General features: G+C 44.5%; 1 protein-coding gene across 1 annotated transcript in view; it reads right to left on the bottom strand.

Moving 5' to 3' along the window:
• Nucleotides 1-12,187: 12,187 nt before the first annotated feature.
• Nucleotides 12,188-20,713, bottom strand: part of NUP107 (nucleoporin 107) — a 38,751-nt gene continuing 30,225 nt past the window's right edge. Inside the window, exons 27-28 of the mRNA XM_069974936.1 lie at nucleotides 12,476-12,643; nucleotides 12,188-12,372 (exon numbers count right to left, since the gene is read on the bottom strand). Of these exons, the coding sequence (XP_069831037.1) occupies nucleotides 12,265-12,372; nucleotides 12,476-12,643 (276 nt within the window). The 3' untranslated portion in view covers nucleotides 12,188-12,264. The remainder of the gene's footprint in view (nucleotides 12,373-12,475; nucleotides 12,644-20,713) is intronic.

Raw genomic sequence — 20,713 nt, 5'->3', positions numbered from 1 at the left:
TTTTTCGGCATGATCTATGTTCTAAACTTAAAATTGCCTGGTGTGACCATGTTTTCATATTGTGTATTCTGGATTTATCTCAGCTCCTTGATGCCAACAATTCCCACTTGCATGACCCCACTCATGTAAATGTAGTTGCACTTTGGGCCACAAGTGGCCATGACCCAGAACTTACAGAGCATCTATCTAGTTTGGCTCTGCTTTATTGATTCTTTGTTGGAAAATGAAAAGGAAGTTTTATAGAGTGGCTTGTGAACGCATTAACTCTCTCAGTGAACAGCAGTGTTTACGGCTATGTTCCCACACAGTATTTTTGATACGTAGTTTACAACCAAAACCAGGAGTGAATTGAAAAACAGAGACTATGTTCACACCCTGTTGAAACTGACAAGTGTCAAGACACTTGGCATTGATGTGTGCCTAGCCCCTCCCCCACTTGCTAAATCCAGTGAGTAAAGGGGTTAAGTGGTGATGCTGTTCAGTGCACTCAGCCAAGCAAGTGGGGAAGGGGCCACACTAAGTAGTGATGTGTAGACATCTCTGAATAGTGTTGGCACCTGCCATCACTTGCTGGGCTAAGTGCACTGATCAGCAAGAAAGGGGTTAAGTTACTTAATCCCTTACTTGCTTGTTCAGCGTAGGGGGTGTTATTATACTTACCATCTTCTCAGCTCTTCTTTCTTCACCAGACCTGGCACACTGGGTTTCGTGTGTGCCAGGTTGGCTGCTGTATAATGTCATTGGTGATTTTCTAGCCCAACACACATACCATCATAATGGCTAGTTACGGTTGGCCATATATATAACATATAGGGCATTCAATTACATTTTCTGATACATATCCAATATTTACACATGGGTAATTTTGTATGCTTACCATCAAGGCAACCTCCAGGATCTTAACATAATTAAAAATACATTCAAATAATTGTTAGGATTTTGACCTATATGATCACAAGACCCATGGGCTTGCACCTATTCATCTTAACCTTGATTATTTATACCTCCTCACAACCACCTTACTACCACATAGGTATGATCTTTGCAGTGGTTATACTACAGTCCGCAGCACTCATATCTAGATTAGGTATATATAGTGGGTAGCATACCTAATGAATGAGAAAAACAACACATAGCACCTTATTCTATGTAACCCAAAACAAGCGATTTAAAAAAAACAATGCAATGGGTTTTATTAAGCAATAAAGTCTCATTCTGTACTCAAAAAGCTGCTTTGCAGCATCCCCCCACTTCAGAAGCAGCAACTTTTTTGTGTCGATTATGGTCTATGGAGGGGGGAGAAGCCAAGAGTGAGCATGGAGAGGAGAAAAGGCAGCCCTGTGCACAGCACAACATCCAGCAATTACCTCACCAAGTCTCCACACCAGCACAGAGCTTTCTGACCAGTGAATCCAGCGTTTTATATGCCCACAGACTTGGACCTTGATGCCAACATAAGTGTGGGACACTGTAATACTAATTGTTTAAATGTAATTTTTTTTTTTTGTTATAGATAGTTGTCATCACAAACCAGCATACCCAGATAACCCACCACCTCTCTCTCTCCCCCCCCCCAGCAGCAAGATGGGGGTCTTACCTTTGGGGGGTGCCTTATTTTAAGCTATCCTGTAAATCCTCCACTATGTCTTATTTGCTAGGAAACAGGGTAATTTATGTGCATTTGTATTATTGTATATTGCATTAACCTGTTCAGTGTACTATTGACATGAAGGTTTTTTCACAAGCACTTTATTACATATATTTATGCAGATGAAGGTGCTAATTGGCATACATACATATTGGGCTTTAAAGGAGAACTCCGGATAAGAAAAACTTTTTTTCTATTAAGTTATACAGATGTGTCTATATAATGTATTACCATATCTGTGCGGTTCTGCCACACTGGTAGTTGATAGAAATCCAGAAAGTGAAGAAAAAATGGCCCCTGTGCAAATCCACATTGTCTCTTTCTCCTAAGGTGGGAGAGCAGAGGGAGCAGAAGATTCCATGCCTCTGTCTCACATTGTGTGTGTGTTTGCTGAGGACAGGCTGATGATGCAGACAGGAGGCTTGGCTGGATCCCCCAATCCCCTGAGTGATCCACTATCTGTCAATGGCCAGAAGCAGGTGCAGCACTAATTTTACTGACTGTGATTATCAGCTGAGGGAAAGCATTGCATTTTGAGAACTGCTCAACCAGGAAGGACAGAAACACAATACAGAACAACCCCCCCCCCCCCCCCCCCAAAAAAAAACAAATGGATTTTCGGTAGTTTCAAAACTGGGATAAACAGGAAAGTAATGCTATATGCTTCTGGAGAAGTTTCATTTTTATTCTTAACCCCTACCTGGAGTTCCCCTTTAACTTTATTTGTAGTACTACATGTCCCAGCAGCATAACCTCCCATCTCACAGGTCTTGTTTAAATGTTTGTTTTTTGTCATGGTATAAAATACTTGTAACTTATACATCTTATATTGGTGGTGGATTAAATTGATAACCATAAGTAGTTTATCAGTTTTGGCTTCAGATATCAGTAATACAACAGATGGTGTTTGTGTAATATAAAAAAACCCATAACATTTTCTTGGGAATTGAGTTTCACTAATTCCACTACAGGAGTTGAATGACAGCCAAGATACTAATTTGGCCTTTATAGCAGTTGGGCATCTCACATTTGCACACAGGACCTATGGAGCTCAGACATAGTGACCATTGGGTTCTTGATCATCTCTCATACCAAGGCCCTTCACACCTTATATCTTAGTTTAAAGTGAAAGCAACATCTTCAACGTAATTATGAGTGTTCAGTGTTCCACAGCATCCTCTTAACACCCTTAAAAAAGCTATTGGTGATAATCTATTGGAGAGATTGTCTCCTCTGTAATGTATTGGGGGTAGTGTGTTGGGGCAGTTCTTCCTTCTGCATTGTTTTAGGCTAGATTCACACATAACATATCCGCAACAGATTTCTCACTGCGAAATCCGCTGCAGATACTTGCCCAGAATCCGCTGCAAGTCCTCCGCGTGTTTCCTTAGTGTGCACATACCCTAAAAGCCTGCTTTTGTTCAGTTCACATGTAGAATTTGATTTATAAAAAAAAAAAGTGAGCAGAAAGTCACATGCAAGTAATAAAAATAAAGTACAGGTCATGGAGCAAAAATGGCCATAAAAGCATTAAGGATAGTAATACAGCAATTTAAGGGTGCCTACACACACCGGATTCAGTGCCTGTTCATCCCTATAAGAATACATACTTGAAGCGGGATTGACATCCCGCTGGAAGTATGCAAGTTAACCCCTGCTGGAGCATACATCACCTGTACCCTGCTCCGGGGGTTCCCGACGTCTGCTCGTCCCGCTCAGCCAATCAGCGCACTGCCCCGCCGCAGCCACTGATTGGCTGAGAGGGACGAGCAGAGGCCAGGAACCCCCAAAACAAGACAGAGCAGGGAACAGGTAATATATGCTCCGGCTGGCGGGAGGTTAACTTACATACTTACAGCAGGATGTCAATTCCGCTGAGTATGTATTCTCATAGGGATAAGCATGCACTGGATCTGCAGAGAATTCTGCTGCGAATGCGCAGGGTGAAATCATCTGTGGACCCGGTATGTGTAAAGGCACCCTAACAGTTTTTTTTTGTTTTTTTTTTGGAGTTCTAAGTTTTTTTTTAAAAGCCATAAAATAAAGTTGTTTAAATAGCCTATTGTAAACAAAGTGATTTGAGAAGCATAGAGTACATGTCAGTTTTACCACAGGGTAAATGACAAAAAATGGGATTAGTCCTTACCGGTAAGCCGGTTTCTTCGAACCTTCACGACAGCACCAGAGGAGGATGGGTTGTACCCTAGGGACAGGAAAAAGCACGAAAGGTTAAAAGCCCCTCCCCTTCCTCCCAGCACCAGTGCCTTTGTAACAGAAATTTTAGCACCACGTGAGTATCATACATCATATATAATACTAGGGAGGGTTACTGGTGCCGTCGTGAAGGTTCGAAGAAACCAGCTTACCGGTAAGGACTAATCCTATTTTCACTCCTCACCTTCACGACGGCACCATAGGAGTAATACCAACATTTTACCTTAGGGAGGGACTACAGCCTGAAGAACTTTGTGTCCAAAGGACAAGTCTTCATTACTTTGTAGTTGCAGCCGGTAGTGTCGCATAAATGTATGAGGAGACAACCATGTTGCTGCTTTGCAGATTTGTTCTATAGACGCAGATGCTCTTTCAACCCAGGTGGTTGAGATTGATCTCGTTGAGTGGGCTCGTATTTTAAGTGGAGATGGAAGATTTTGAGATTGGTAAGCCTGTGTAATGGCATTTCTTATCCATCTTGCAATGGTACTCTTTGAAGACTTTTTACCTTTATTTTTCCCCTGAAATTGTAGAAAAAGGTTTTCGTCTACACGCCAAGGTGCGGTTGTCTCGATATATTGCAGAACTGTTCTGCGAACGTCTAAGGTCTGAAACTTCCTCTCTAGTTGATTTTTAGGGTTTGGACAAAAAGATGGAAGTATAATGTCTTGGGATTTGTGGAAGTTGGAGACCACCTTAGGTTAAAAAAAGAGTGATCCATCTTCAGAACTATACGGTCTTCTGAAATTGTACAGTAAGGTTTCCGTATAGTTAGGGCCTGTATCTCTCCTATTCTTCTGGCGGAGCAGATAGCCACTAGAAAAACTGTTTTGTAGGAGAGATACTTTAGACTTGCCTCCTCAATAGGTTCAAAGGGAACCCCTGTCAGTCCTTCCAATACGACATTTAGATCCCAGGGTGGATGTGTATTTTGCACTGTAGCATTTATTTTTGTAGCCGCACGAATGAATCTTTTGATCCATCGGTGATTTGCTAGGTCTGTATCGTAAATCGCTGATAGCGCAGAAACTTGAATTTTTAACGTAGCTGGTTTGAGACCCTTAGATAAGTCTGCTTGTAGGAAGTCTAAGATCTGTGCTATGTTTGGTTCTGCAGGAAACGCAGGAGTCTGGCACCATGATGAAAAGACTTTCCACACTAAGATATATAGATGCGGTTACCTTTTTTCTGCTTTTCATGAGTGTAGAGATTACGGTTTCTGATAATCCTCTACTTCTCAGCATCAACTCTTCAGGATCCATGCAGATAGATGGAATTTCTGAGGTTCCGGATGTACTATTGGACCCTGCATCAATAGATCTGGTGTTTATGGAAGGTGAATTGGGTCTTCCAAGGCTAACGCCTTGAGAAGCCCGAACCAACCTCTTCTGGGCCAAAACGGGACAATAAGGATTACTTTCAATCTCTCTTCCCAGATCTTTTGGAGTACCTTGGGGATTAAGGGGATTGGTGGAAACCCGTATGCTATCCTGAAGTGCCATCTCTGTGTTAAGGTATCCACTCCTGTAGGGTGATCTGCGGGATTTAGAGAGAAGAAATTTTTTACCTTCCGATTCTGTCTGGTAGCAAATAGATCTATCTGGGGTTGGCCCCATCGTTCCACTAGTTGCTGGAATATATGGTCCTTCAAGCACCATTCGCCCGGGTGGACTTTGTTTCTGCTGAGGAAGTCTGCCTGGGTGTTTTCTGTTCCTCTTAGATGTGTTGCTGAGAGAGACAACAGATGGACTTCTGCCCAGGAGAATATCTGTTGAGATATTCTCCATAGTCGGTTGTTCTTCGCACTCCCTTGGTGTCTTAGATGTGCTACGGTTGTCATATTGTCCGATAGGATGTGTACGTGAACACCCTTCAAGGTATTTACAGCTGATGTTAAAGATATTTGAACTTCTTTGAGTTCTCTCAGGTTTGAGGATTGTTTCAGAGTTTCTTGATTCCAGGTACCCTGAAAAAACTGTGTTCCTACTTGGGCCCCCCAACCAACTTGCGTCTGTTCTCATGATGCATTTTGGTTGGGGATTCCAAGCTGTTCCCTTCTCCAGGTTGTGTCGGGAAAGCCACCAACGGAGAGAAGACCTGACCTGAGGTGTAAGGGAAAATTTCTTTTCGAGACCTGTGGGTCTTTTGTTCCATACCTTCAGTATCTGCGTTTGTAGTGTCCTGGAGTGAGCCTGACTCCAAGGCACCGCAGGGATGCAGGCTGTCATTGATCCTAAAATAGACATTGCTTTCCGAACTGAAGGACGTAACTTCCCTTTGAACTTCTGAATTTTCTCCCTTAGATCTCTTATTTTCTCTTCTGGGAGAAACAACATCTGGCGATCTGAATCCAGGAGGATCCCTAGAAAGATTTTCCTGGGGGATGGGACCAAGTCCGATTTTTTGTCATTTATAATCCACCCCAGTGAATGAAGTAGACTGCGAGTATTTTCTAAGTCTTGCTGTATTTTCTCCTGAGACTCCGCTACTATTAGAAGATCGTCCAAGTATGCCACTACATTTATGCCTTGTATGTGGAGGAAAGATATTACCTCTGACATAAGATTGCTGAAAATTCTGGGCGCCGACGATATCCCAAAGGGAAGGGCCCTAAATTGGAAATGGCATAATTTTTTGTTTATCATTACAGCAAATCTTAGAAATTTCTGAGACTGGGAATGAATTGGCACATGATAGTATGTGTCCTGGAGATCCAGTGAGATCATCCAGGCGTTCTTGGCTATTAATGGAGTGGTGGATTTTATCGACTCCATTTTGAACTTTATGTATTTCACATACTTGTTTAACGGCTTTAAATTTATTATTAGTCGATAAGTTCCGTTTGGCTTCCTCACTAGGAAGAGACTTGAATAATGTCCTGACCCTCTCTCTTCCCGAGGGACCGGGGCAATAACCTTCATGTGGTGGAGTTTTAGTACACTTGCCACAATCTGATTGTAGGGGACCTTGGGACTGTCGGGAGATGACAAATATTTTTGGGGGAGGGTGAGTAAGCTCTATCTGGTAGCCTTCTCTGATGATATTTAGGACCCAGTTGTTCTCTGTGATAATGCTCCAGGCTTTTGAGAATTCCGACAGTCTTTCCCCCTACCGGACAGGTGTCATTGTTTATCTTGGGGGGGCTTGGGACTGTAAAAAATATTTTTCCCTTTGCCCCCCTTTGGGTAGCTCCAGCGGCCTCCTTTCCCTTTGCCCCAATAGGATTCTTGGTATCTGGGCTTTTTGAACTGCTCTTTCTTCTGTGGCGCTTTACTCTCTGGGATTGCTTTCTTTTTATCTGCCATTTTTTTCGATAATTGTGTCGAGAGCAGACCCGAATACATATTTTCCCTCGAAGGGAATTCCACAGAGTTTAGCCTTTGATGTGGGATCTCCAGTCCAGTTTTTTAACCAGAGAGCCCTACGTGCTGCGTTTGTTAAAGTCCCATCTTTTGCAGCAAATCTGACAGATTCTGCCGTGGCATCCGATAGGAAAGCCGTTGCATCCTTTAGTAATTCTCTCTCTAGAACAGTCACTATTCAGGTGTTCTTCTAGCTGGCCTATCCACAAATGTAATGCTCTTGCCACACAGGTGGATGCAATATTATTCTTGATTGAATATGATGCCGTCTCCCATGATCTTCTAAGTTGGCTTTCTGCCTTACGGTCCATAGGATCCTTTAGTTGTGAGGAGTCCTCAAATGCCAAGAGTCTTTTTAGTTACTTTGGCAACAATTAAAGGAATTTCTCCCCAATTAGCTGAATCATCTTCAGTAAAGGGGAGACGCCTTTTAATTTCGCCTGAAACCTGCAGTTTTCTTTCAGGGTCCGACCACTCATCTGAAATAAGAGACTGGAGTGTCTCATGTACAGGAAAGACCAGTTTTTTCTTAGGTTTAAGGCCCTGAAACATCTGGTCTTTTGCTGTAACTTCCTCTTGCATTTCCTCAAATCCCAAAGCACTCCTTACTGCCCTAAGGAGTGGTAGGGTATGGTCAGAGGAAAATAAATATTTTTTTACTTCCTCCCTGTATTCGGTTTCATCTGGTGTTAGATCTAAAGACTCAGAAATTTGACCAGATTCACACGATGAGGCTGAGGAATGTCTTTTACGTTTAGAAGAAGACATAGATATAATTGATCCTGAATCAGTAGAGCCTGGCACCACAGGGGCAGGATCCATGATCTGAGGAATTATTGGAGTAGCATCTCTAATAATAGGGGCAGCTGGAGGTGTAGGAAGGACAGCTGGAGGCATATCTTGTGGCAGGATGGCTGGAGGAGGTATAGCTAGAGGAGGAGTAGCTGAAGGAGAGGCTGCTGGTACTTTAGCTATAGAAGCTGAGATCTCATCCCTCATCATTTTCCTGATGTCTTTGAGGAAGGAAGATCTATCTTTCTTAATAATATCCCCTATGCATCCTGCACATATGTTCTTTTTATAATTAGATGGAATCTTGCTATTGCATGACACACATTTCTTTGCAGGCGTTCCTTTTTTGCCTGCAGAGGTGGATGCTGCTGTAGATTCTTTAGTCTCCTAAAAGCAATATGAGAGCCAAGAATCTATGAGTGTGAGTACACATGAGCTTACAGCCCTTATACACCTGCATACATAAGTGTGCATATTAACCATGGTGACCCATAATATTATACATAGGGTGAACCAACAGTGTAAAGTCAATAAAGTGGACCTTGATGCAGTTAGCATTGGAAGCGTACGGAGCATGCAGAGATCGGCACACGGAAGCGTGACTGAGGGAGGTTACCGCCGAGGCAGTCTCTTCTGAAGCGGAGGAATCCATCTCCATACAAGACGATCCGATCGCGCCATCCCTTTGATGACGCACTTCCGGAAACCCGGCCGGACTACAGCCTACTTCCAGAGGCCGCCAGATCACATCGCAGTAGGAGTATCATCGCACCGGTTACCCGCACTGTCGTCCTCTTCAGCCCAGAGGCCGCCCGCGCGAGTCCTGGTCCGGAGCGAGGTCTTCAATGAGACGACGGACCATTCCTGGTAAAGGGACGGGGGAGGAAGGAGACCTAGGCCCTGATCGACCCCTGCCTGTTTTAGATTGTTTTCCTGGGGGATCTCTCTTCACCTTCATGTGGATCCCCCCCTCTCGTGTCTGCCCTAGCAGGACAGGATAAAGCACTGGTGCTGGGAGGAAGGGGAGGGGCTTTTAACCTCTCGTGCTTTTTCCTGTCCCTAGGGTACAACCCATCCTCCTATGGTGCCCTCGTGAAGGTGAGGAGAGAAACAAAGCTAAGGAGTCCCATTAAGCCTTTGTTGTAGCCTTTTCGATGTCTGAGGCTCTCTCTTTGAGACCTCCCCGAATTATCACAAGGGCAAGATAGCACTATTTGGAGGATGGAAGGCAAAAGGTAATTTCCAATGTGGGACAGCTTTGTGCGCTGAGGAGAAAAGATAGCTTCATCCAGTGGAGATTTTAGACAAATTTAAAGGAGAAATTCGGCACAAGTATTGTATTGCCCCCCAAAAGTTATACAAGTGACCAATATACACTTATTACTGGAAATGCTTATAAAAGTGCTTTTTCCCTGCACTTACTACTGCATCAAGGCTTCACTTCCTGGATAACATGGTGATGTCACGACCCGACTCCCAGAGCTGTGCGGGCTGTAGCTGCTGGAGAGGATGATGGCAGGGGGACACTGTGCATCCCTCTGCCATCATCCTCTCCAGCAGCCACAGCCCGCACAGCTCTGGGAGTCGGGTTGTGACATCACCATTTCAAACAGGAGGTGAAGCCTTGATGCAGTAGTAAGTGCAGGGAAAAAAAGCACTTTATGTGCATTTCCCGTAATAAGTGTATAATGGTGATTTGTATAACTTGTGGGGGGGCTCAATACAATACTTAAATAAAAAATTTCGCCAGACTTCTCCCTTAAAGTATATTTTTTTTAATGTTCTTATACAAGCAAAGTTAGCATACATTAGGAATTTGTCTAATTATGGGAATTGCACACATATGGGGAGAGACTTATCAAAACTGGTGTAAAGTAAAACTGGCTCAGTTGCCCCTAGCAACCAGATTCCACTTTTAATTTCTCGGATTCTTTGAAAAATGAAAAGGTGGAGTCTGATTGGTGTAAAGTAGAATTGTCCTAGCAAGCAGTTTGATAAATCTCCCCCATAGTGCCATTTCCTTCAGTTTATTAGAAGGAAATAGCACTATGTGCATTTTCCATAATTAGTATACATTAGAAATTTGTCTGACTTTGCTTATGTTAAAACATAATAAATACATTTTGGCCAGAGTTGTTTTTAAGTGGGAGAGGTTAACATGCAACAGATATTAGGGAGAAAATTTTAGAGGGTTGGGCAAAGGTTCACTCAGTGGTGAGAATCCTTTTCTAAAATGATGCATGGGAGTGTATAATAAAAAAAAAAAAAAAAAAAAAAAAAAAAAAAAAGGTACCAAATGCAGTACCGCAGCCACAGACTTCTGGCATGGTCTATGGACATGCCCCCTACTCCCAGCTATTTTGGGGCCTAGTGGGGGGACTCTCTCTTTGGTACCTAGACACTCCTATGGATCACAGCACCTTTTCAATAAAGATCGACAAATTGTCAAGCCTCTGCCCAATTCTGAAACTAATACTCGTGGTGTTGCTGGTAGCAAAGATGGTTCTTTTAAGGGTGTGGTTAAAGCCCAAGATACCCAACAAGCCAGATGTGGTGCTAGAATTTTATTATTTTTTTTAAAGACAAAAGATAATTACGTAAAAGGTAGAGGCAAAAAAAAAAAAAAAAAAAAAAACCTTTACCGAGTGTAAGAAGGTCTTTGTTTCACTATTCTCAAGCCCAAATTACATAGGTAGAAAAACCCTTTGCCCTCATGACATAGTACTTAACCACTGATCTTCAGGGTGTCTAAGGCCCACTTAAAATACATTAAGGCTAGCAGCCTAGCTGTAAGCCTGGCACCATACCACGTTCTCATACTTCATTCTTCTTTCCCCTTCTCCTGCCCCCATCCGCTCTGTTTTTTGTTCCCTCAACTTTTTGTTAAAGGTAAGAACAAAACTATAAACAAAAAGATAATTGAGCCAGTTCCTGAGAAGTGTCGCAAAAGTACTTGGAGGCATGAAGGGTCTTGAGAGACTAGAGAAAACAGGTTCTCATGAGAAGCATCCATGTAGAGGTCGTGGAACCAGCGCAATAAGGGCCCACATTGAGAAGGCAATTTTTTTTATCCACTGGGTCAGTGAGAGAAGAGTCATCTGCCAGAGGCAGAGTGGTGAACTTAGAGGGGCATGAGACAGGGATTTCCACAGATTGGGGCACCGTCCATGACTAATTCAGGGGAAAAAAAAAAAAAAAAAAAAAAAAAGGAAACAAAGCCTCTGCAAACTTAGAGAAGGGGATGCGCCAGTCAGGATGCTTCCACTCCTTGGCCAGGAGATCCTTATGACTAGGAAAAACCAAAGGTTGTCACTTATGGCGACTGACGACTACCTCACTTCTGATGTAGAGAAACTCGTCCTTCATGTGTACGGTGTCCCGCACTGCAGGGCTCAAGGTTTGCTTCATAGTTATACAGGGAGGATCAGCTGGCCTCTGCAGCGCAGTCTGAGGGGGCCTCCCGAGGAAATGGAAAGGGGATGCGGATCCACCTGCAGTGGGTTTGTCTAAAGGAGGGTCAGAGGAACACAGACGTTGACCGAGAGGAAGAGAGCCTTGGCCTCTTGGTTTCTGCCCCCTTTAGAGGACAGACTGCTTACGAGGGACGGAAAATAACTGTCTGGTGTCTTCAAGCACGCACAGGGTCACCCCTTCGGTAACCTCACACTGAAGTAGGGTACTGGTCCTACCAAAGGGGGAAACTGTCTGGTGTGGAGAGCCCACGCCGATGGTCCCCCTGATGCACATGCACCTCTTACTTTAGTTTACCTCCTACCAACACTAGACTTCTGAGTTAGCCTGGTGTCTGCAGGAGGGTTATACTGTGCCAGGTGGAGTCACTTCTGTCTAGTGTAGCCTCCTAGTGGCAGCAGCCTATACCTACTGGTACTGTCTCCCAATAGGAGGCACAATACAAAATGTCTGAACAGCTACTTCCATGATAATGTTTTGTCCTTTTTAATAAAACTTGCAAAGATTTATAAAATGTTTTTTGTAATTCTGTGTTACATTTAAGTTAATTGGGGGTGGGAGAACCTGAAATGAGTTTTATTTTAGCACAAGGCCAGGGTCTGAAGGCTTTCAGAATACATTGTCAATGCAGACCAATGAATTGTCAATGCAGACCAATGAATCGCCTTATCATATGCAAAGAGGTACAACTACACAAAAATTAACTTCATTATTTATTATTTTTCATACAAAAATACAAACTATTAAGATGACAGATGAGCAGTTCTCAAAACAACTTTAGGGCTGATTTTCATAACCCAAGGGATCAAGCTGTAAATCCAACAACATTAAAGAGGATTCTCTCAGTTTCTGCAGAAGTTTCTTTAGTTCTGGTTTAGAGAATACCTGTGGACACAAAGATATACTGTACATGCAATCTAGAAGAAAACAGACACTCATTTTAACAGATTTTTAATAAATTACACAGTTCATGATGGACACAACCTACCTTATATAGTTTCTGATTTTCCGATGATATTACATCAGCCAGACGGAGGCAATCCTGATACTGTTCTGTATTATGTAGCACTGTGTGCAGCAAGAAACACATCATAGGCAAACAAAGACTCCGTAGCAGTTCCATCTGGTGTTTACGTTCTGGATCTTCATCTGCATCCTAAGTTATATTATAGCATTTTAATAAACACAACAATGCAGAAAAAGAAAGGATTGCTGCTCTCATCTTACAGTATGTCTTACCTTCCTAAACTCTCCCTTAGGAACATAGATTGTCTGAAGAAAAATACCAGGTCCATCTAGTCTGCCCCTATTTCCTTTATTTTTATCTTCGGATAGAATTGTGTTTATTCTAGGCATGTTTCGTTTTAATAGTTTACTGGGCAATTTTCACATATACAAACAAGTCAGTCATTGAAATGATGTGCAATGCTCTCATATTGTACAATGTAGGTACATAGCTTGAGCAATAAAATAAAATGTACTAAAAGCACTCACGCTTCAAGCCATACGGTTTACAGCCACAACTATATAATCAGAACTGTAACCATAACCACTGTACAGATATAGTCAATGCAATAAAATAAGTAAAAACATTTCCTATTAGCTGTTGCAAGAAAACACCAAGACCTAAAGGTGTGTCAACCATGTATTTTAGGGTCTTTTACATAAAAAGATTATCTGACAGATTATCTGCCAAAGATTTGAAGCCAAAGCCAGGAATGGATATGAAAAGGAGAAATCTAAGGCTTTCCTTTATGACCTGATCTTTATTTAGAGTCTGTTTCTGGCTTTGGCTTCAAATCTTTGGCAGATAATCTGTCAGACAATCTTTCTGTGCAGATGGACCCTTATCTAACCCAATCTCCAAATCAACCAAAGTCTATGCTGTTCTAGGGTAGCACCTAGAGACCCGGTGATACATATTTTGATGTAAGACAAGGAAACCATGTTTAAAGAGGCTCCCGACCCCCTGTCACAGCCCCCTATACTCACCTGATCCTGCTTTTGGATCCGGTCGGGTCACGGAGATATCAGTTCCCCAAGCCCGGTGCGCACGCTGACAGGAGAGTCCGACGCTCAGAGAATGAATGGGGAGTCTGATGCTCCGTCATTCTCTATGGGCATCGGACTGTCAGCGTGCGCCGGGCTTTGGGAGCTGATATCTCCGTGAGCCGACCGGATCTAAAAGCGGGACCCAGCGGGATTAGGTGAGTATAGGGGGCTGTAACGGGGTCGGGAGCCTGTCACCCCGACACGGGGGGGGGGGGGGGGGTGACAGGTCTCCTTTAAGCCACTTACCTCTGTCCTGTCGGTTTAGCTCTAAGGCAGATTATGTAAAGATCGCCGATAGTACTGATCAGTGAGTGCTTTGCTATGGCATAGTATCAGTATATGCAATCAAATGAATGCATGTTTAACCCCTAGACAACCTAGGACGTACCGGTACATCCTGGAAGTCTGTCCCCAGACGACCCTGGACGTACCGGTACATCTTGAACTATGAAGGGCGCTCCGGAGAGGAGCGTGCTTCTTGGCAGGTGGGGGCCGGCACCTCACAGTTAATAACACGCGCTGCAGCGTGAGCGGCGTTTAAGTGTAATTGACAGGGGGAGTCCCCTGTCACTTACCGATCGGGACCACAGCAGTGTGACTGCGGGGGTCCCGATCGTTAAAACGGACCGCCGGAGGTCTCTCACCTGCCTCCGATCGGTCCGATCAGCGATCTGCTGCCCAAGCAGGCTCAATGAGCAGAGCGCCAATAACACTGATCAATGCTATGCCTATGGCATAGCAATGATCAGTGTATAAAAAGAAAGTAATGTACGTACAAGTCCCCCAGATGGACTTAAAATGTATAAAAAAAAAAAACGTTAAAATCACTAACACTCTGCCCCAAAGCCCCTCCCCCAATTAAAGTCTAAATCCCCCCCATTTCCCATTATATAAATAAAACAAAAAAATAAATAAACCTATAATACACCGTAGCGTGCGTAATTGTCCGAAGTGTCATTGCGAACGGCGTACACGAAAAGAGGGAAAAGGGAAAGAGGGATTACCGATTTTATGAAAAAAATAAAATAAATTATGTATATCTATATCCAATCTTCACAAATATAGTATTAATAAAAACTAGAGATCATGGCGGAAAAAAATTACACCCCATACAGCCCCATAGGTGGAAGAAAAAAAATTATAAACGTCACAATAGGCCCATTTTATGGGATTTCATTAAAAAATATATATAACAGAGAATCTGTGTAAACCTGCATGTGGTTGTGTTCGGGCTGACCTATAGAGTAATAGTATCACGTCACTTTTACCATTTAGTGCAGGGGTCTCTACCTCCAGCAGCCCCTGGGTAAATTGAGTTTGAGTCTGGGTGAGGCTGGGCCGCATCAGGTTTTCCACAAGAAGTGGACTGGGAGCGACACACGGGACTGGGGGGTGCTGGGGGGGGGGGGGCGACACAGGGGTCTCAGAGGGGACTGGGGGGGGGGGGGGGATGACAAAGGGGACTGGGGGGAGCTGGGCACACACCTCTCCTCCTCCTCCTCTCACCCCCGGCACCGGCCCTCTCCTCTCAGCCGCACATGCAGCTCCTCGATCTTTGGAGGAGGCCGCGGGGACTGCAGGGTGAGGTGATCGCATCGCTGCAAGTCCTGGGGCTGTAAAGCAGGATCGGGGGTCTGCACTGCATCCCCCGATCCTGCTGAACAGCCCCAGGACTTGCAGCGATGCGATCACCTTGCAGTCCCTGCGGCCGCCTCCTCCAGAGATCGGGGAGCTGCATGTGCAGCAGGGACGCTAGGGACCGCCGCCGCACACCTCCCCTCCACCACCGCCGCCCACCTCTCCGTCGTCTTCGGGAGGCCGGCCGAACAGCTGCAGCCGTCCCTGATGCCGGCCCCCCTCTGCCGCGTCATCAGCTGCTCAGCCGCGATTGGCTGAGCATAAAGTTAAGCTCAGCCAATCGCGGCTGAGCAGCTGATGAGGGCCGCACTTACAGGAAAGCTACCATTGAGGTGGGGGCCGCAAACTAGGGTCCCGAGGGCCGCAGTTGGCCCGCGAGTTTGAGACCCCTGATTTAGTGCATTACGTAGACACAGGAACCCCCCAAACGTTACCATATTACCTATTTATATCTTCATAAATAATATTTGGGATTTCATCATACATGTTATGGTAAAATGAAAAGACACCATTACAAAGTACAACTATTCCTGTAACAAATAAGCCATTACATGGCCTTGTAAATAGAAAACTGAGAGTGCTGGAGCTCTTAGAAGGGGAGGAGGGAAAAACGAAAGCACAAAGATCAAAATTTCCACTGGGTCATTTTGGGCCTGGTCCTCAAAGGGTTAACAGTAAAATAAGTGTTTAGAAGGTAAAATAAAGTAAAGTGTAATAAATTAGTGTGTAAAAAGTGTTTAAAAAGCATAAAAAACCCTTATAACCCCCCTAAAAAAGTTTAAAATAAAAAAAGGTAAAGAAAAAACAAACAAAAAACGCTTTATACATCGTTGTGTGCAGTTGTCCGGAAAATATAACACTGTACCCACATTACAGTGAACAGCATTTAAAAAGAAACAAAAAAACAAAACAGGGCTCCTGTTTATTTTTAATTATACATAATTTTGTTTTATAAAACCAGCCAGCCCTGTAGGTGGAAAAATAAGTGTCATGGCTCTTAGAAGGCGAGGAGGAACATTGCATTAATTGCAATGTGCGTGCATCAATGACCTCTCATGAAGGGGTTAAACATGCCTGGGATAAACATATCTAACCTATTTAGTGATGTCACAATACCAGAATTTTGAGTTCAATACCAATACTCTATTTTTTAGTTCGATACCTCGAAAAAAAATACAACACCCCCCCTTATAAGATCACCCTCCTCTCCTGACATCCTCTGTGCTGATGTGACCCGCCCCCCCATAGATCACCCCTCCTCTCCTGACATCCTCTGTGCTGCTGTGACCTCTATAGATCACCCCCTCCTCTCCTGACATCCTCTGTGCTGTTGTGACCCCCCCCCCATAGATCAGCCCCCTCCTCTCCTGACATCCTCTGTGCTGCTGTGATCTCTCCTATAGATCACCCCCCTCCTCTCCTGACATCCTCTGTGCTTTTGTGACCCCCCCATAGATCAGCCCCCTCCTCTCCTGACATCCTCTGTGCTGCTGTGACCTCTCCTATAGATCACCCCCCTCCTCTCCTGACATCCTCTGTGCTGTTGTGACCCCCCCATAGATCAGCCCCCTCCTCTCCTGACATCCTCTGTGCTGCTGTGACCTCTCCTATAGATCACCCCACTTCTCTCCTGACATCCTCTGTGCTGCTGTGACCTCCCCTATAAGATCACCCCCCTCCTCTCCTGACATCCTCTGTGCTGCTGTGACCTCCCCTATAAGATCAGCACCCTCCTTTCCTGACATCCTCTGTGCTGCTGGGAACCTGCGACCTCCCCTATAAGATCAGCCCCCTCCTCTCCAGACATCCTCTGTGCAGCAAGGGACCAAACATTATGTTTATTGGGGACAGCATGGGTGGGGCAGTAGTGTGTGTGTGGGGGGGGGGACAGGTTGGGTGAACAGCCCAGGGTACATTTAATCCACCACTGGGTACAGACTACAACCCCCACACTGCAGAGAGCTGGTGAAGGCTGCCAGGTCTGGACAGACAGGAGAGGGTTACTCTGCCTGGCAGGTCAGTTCCTGTCAGGGGTGTTTGCAATGTCTGCACACATCCCCTGCTCTCACTTACTGCTGTACCTGTGGACACTTAAAGCATGAGGCTTGTCAAAGCAGAGGGGAGGGGGATTTGTAAAGGGAGCTTATTTAAGGTGGAACAGACAGCCTGAACCTCGGCCACCAGGAAGATTAACCTTTGCTGCTGGCAGAGGTTCAGGCTGTCTGTTTCACCTTAAATAAGCTCCCTTTACAAATCCCCGATCCCCCCAGCTCCAGGAAGCTCCCAGCTGTCAGGCCTCCGTTCATACTCCTGTGTGCACACTTAGGCCGGTCAGGAAGCGCAGCCACCAGTCTTAGTGTGCGCATACATGAATATGCATAGGAACAGCGCCGCGGATGGACGGAGGGCGAGCGGGCATCAGAGTCTCACCAACCTCACACTGAGAAGCGCAGCCCTAGACGCGGCTCCTTACACCGGCTGCATTCCAGGAGGGACAGGAGGCTGAGGTGCGACAGGCTGCGGGTAATTAGAAGCGGGGGTCTGCTACACCCAGTAGCCGACCCCCACTGCTTTTGGAAAGGCACTAGCGATCGCTGTGTGCCGGCTATAACTTATCCCTGCAGTGAGCGGAGGAAGGGGCAGGCGGAGGAGGAAGTGACGCCAGGGGGCGGCACACAGAGAACATGGCCGGCGCTCTGCTATCCGCCGGCTGTGTTCTCTGCTCTATACTTTATGTTAAGCTGCATTATTAGGCAGCTTTATATAAAGTATCGATACCAGGAAATCCTGGTACCGAATAGTTTTTTTTGCCCGAAATATCGATAGTAGTATCGATATTTCGGTGCATCGTGCATCCCTAAACCTATTACAATGATATTTTTCCATGTTGCTTTTAAACTTTCCTGCAAATAACCTCTGTTCTTGAATTCATTTCTTTTTAAATTAAACACACCAACATATTTAACAGTTTTGATCATATCCCCCCTTTCCTTCCAGACTATAAAGATTTTGTTCCTGATGTGTTTTATGCTTAAGACCTTCCACCATTTTTGTTGCCTGTCTTCGGACCTGTTCTACTTTTCTTTTTGTATATGTGGTCTCCAGAGCTGGACAAAGTATTCCACAGGTGGTCTCACTAGAGCACTATACAAGACCACAATACCTCTCTCTCCAGTCTATCCTACTGCTACATTGATGTCTCTACTATGTGTCAATGACTGTACTGGCATCCCATTCATTGTAGAATAAAAATTTTAGTTCCTCTCACCACAAAGCCATACACAGTGCTACACCTTCCAACATCTCCCCTTGTCTGTCGGCTACACAACCCAGGCTCTGTGTTCTAGTTATCATCTAAGTCTAATGCGCCATAATCCAAACCTCCTAATCTCATCTTCAACACTTTCTCTCACTGCACTGGTTCTATGGAATGCAGTACATTACACAATCAGGATAATTCCCTAACATTCAATTGTACCCATGCCCTAAAAACACATCTGGTATGGTCTTTACCATATGCCACCATTTAACAGCGTCCCCCTATGGAACATGCACTCAATTTCTATTGATGTGTTTAACCCCTTGCCTCCGCAGCCTGTTTTGGCCTAAATGACCAGGGCCTATTTTTCAAATCTGACCTGTCTCTCTTTATGTAGTAATAACTCTGCGATGCTTTTAACTATCGCGATTATTCTGAGATTGTTTTTTTCATGACATATTCCTCTTTATGTTTGTGGTATACTTTGGTTGATACACTCAGTAGTTTTTTGTAAAAAACACATTTGCGCAAAAATTTGAAAAATGTATGTTTATCTTCAAAACTCTTCCTAAGAAAGATAGTCATGCCACATGAACTAATTATTACTGCAACATCTACAACATGTCTGCTTTATGGTGCCGTCATTTGGTGAATGTCCTTTTACTTTTTAGGTTGTTAGAGGGCTTCAAAATTTTGCAGCAATTTTTCAAATTTTCAGGAAAATTTCAAATTCTGATTTCATTAGGGACCAGTTCAGTTCTGTAGTGGATTTGTGGGGCCTTTATGTTAGTTACCCCCATAAATCTCTCCACTGTAAAAACTGCACCCCATAAAGTATTCAAAGTAACCTTTCATAAGTTTATTAACCCTTTAGGTGTTTTGCAGAAATTTAAGCAAGTTGGAGGGGAAATTTAACATTTTAATTTTTTTGGCAGATATTCCATTTGAATCCATTTTTTTCCTCTAACAGCAAATAACTGAGAAATGGAACTAAATATTTATTCCGCTTAATCCCCCATATGTGGCCGCAGTGAGTCACCTGTCTCAACCACAGACCTTTAGATATGACAGAGGCCTGGGGAATTTTGGGGCCTTTTTTTATTTCAGTTTTTTTTTTAGCCATTATACCATGTCACAGAGGCCTTGTGGTGCCAAAATATTTGTGTAAGACAAGTTGACGTTTCCATCTGTACCATTCGGGGGGACATGTGACACCCTGATCGGGGGGACATGTGACACCCTGATCATTTTTTAATTATTTTTTTTATGAGGTGGTACGAATAAAAAACAGTTTAGCAGCTGTTTTTCACCATTTTTTTTGTACGCCGTTTACTATACGTTACATATGACATGTTATCGTTATTCATCAGGTCAGTACGATTACCAGTGATATCCATATTTAACTTTTGTAATAGTTTATGGCATTCATACTTTCTAAACTGTGTATTGCATATTGTAAGAGCAGTAATATTTAAATTTTTTCACCAATGGAGTTGTGAGGGATTTTTTTTGCGGCATAAGCTGACGCTTTTAGTGGTTCACCTTTTGGGTACATGTGACTTTTTGATAGGTTTTTCCTTTATTTTTTAGGGGGCGGGATTAACAAAAAAATGTTCATTTTTGTTAGTTTATTTTTTTAATGGCGTTAATCGGGTGGAATAATTAATGTAACTGGTTAATATACAGGGTCATTACGGACGCGGCAATACCAAATATGTGTATCTTATTTATAGGGGATCATTTATAAAGGGGCTCGGAAGAGGAAGGGCAGCTTGGGGGGGGGAGCGCAGCAGCATATGCCGCAGCTTCCTCCCAGGCACCCGATCGGATGGGGGAGCACAGGGAGGGGGCACCCGCGTGGGAGAGCACGGGGAGGGGGCAGGGGAGCACGGGGAGGGGGCAGGGGAGCACGGGGAGGTGGCGGCTGCATGGGGGGCTCAGCAGCAGAGAAGGGGAGCCTGGGGGGAGAGCAGCAGCATGAGCCACAGCCTCTTCCCAGGCACCCGATCGTCATGCAGGAGCATATCTTCCCATAGACGCTGAGTCTTCGCACCGACCGCGGCGTCTATGGGGTTAACTGCCCGGGGGGAGCACAGCTCCTCTCTGGGCAGTGGCAGCAGGAGGAGGCTATGTGAGACAGCCCCCTCCCGCTGCCAGATCTCACCTAGGGACAGAGGAGGGAGGCAGGGAAAGCAATGCGTTCTGACACTGCTTTTCATGACGTCCCTGGACGTCATATTGGGGGAAGGGGTTAGATCCAAAATATGAAGTACATGG

This window comes from Dendropsophus ebraccatus, chromosome 1, assembly GCF_027789765.1.
Source record: "Dendropsophus ebraccatus isolate aDenEbr1 chromosome 1, aDenEbr1.pat, whole genome shotgun sequence".
In the NCBI taxonomy this organism is placed as follows: Eukaryota; Metazoa; Chordata; class Amphibia; order Anura; family Hylidae; genus Dendropsophus; species Dendropsophus ebraccatus.
This window is presented reverse-complemented; position numbering and strand designations above follow the sequence as displayed.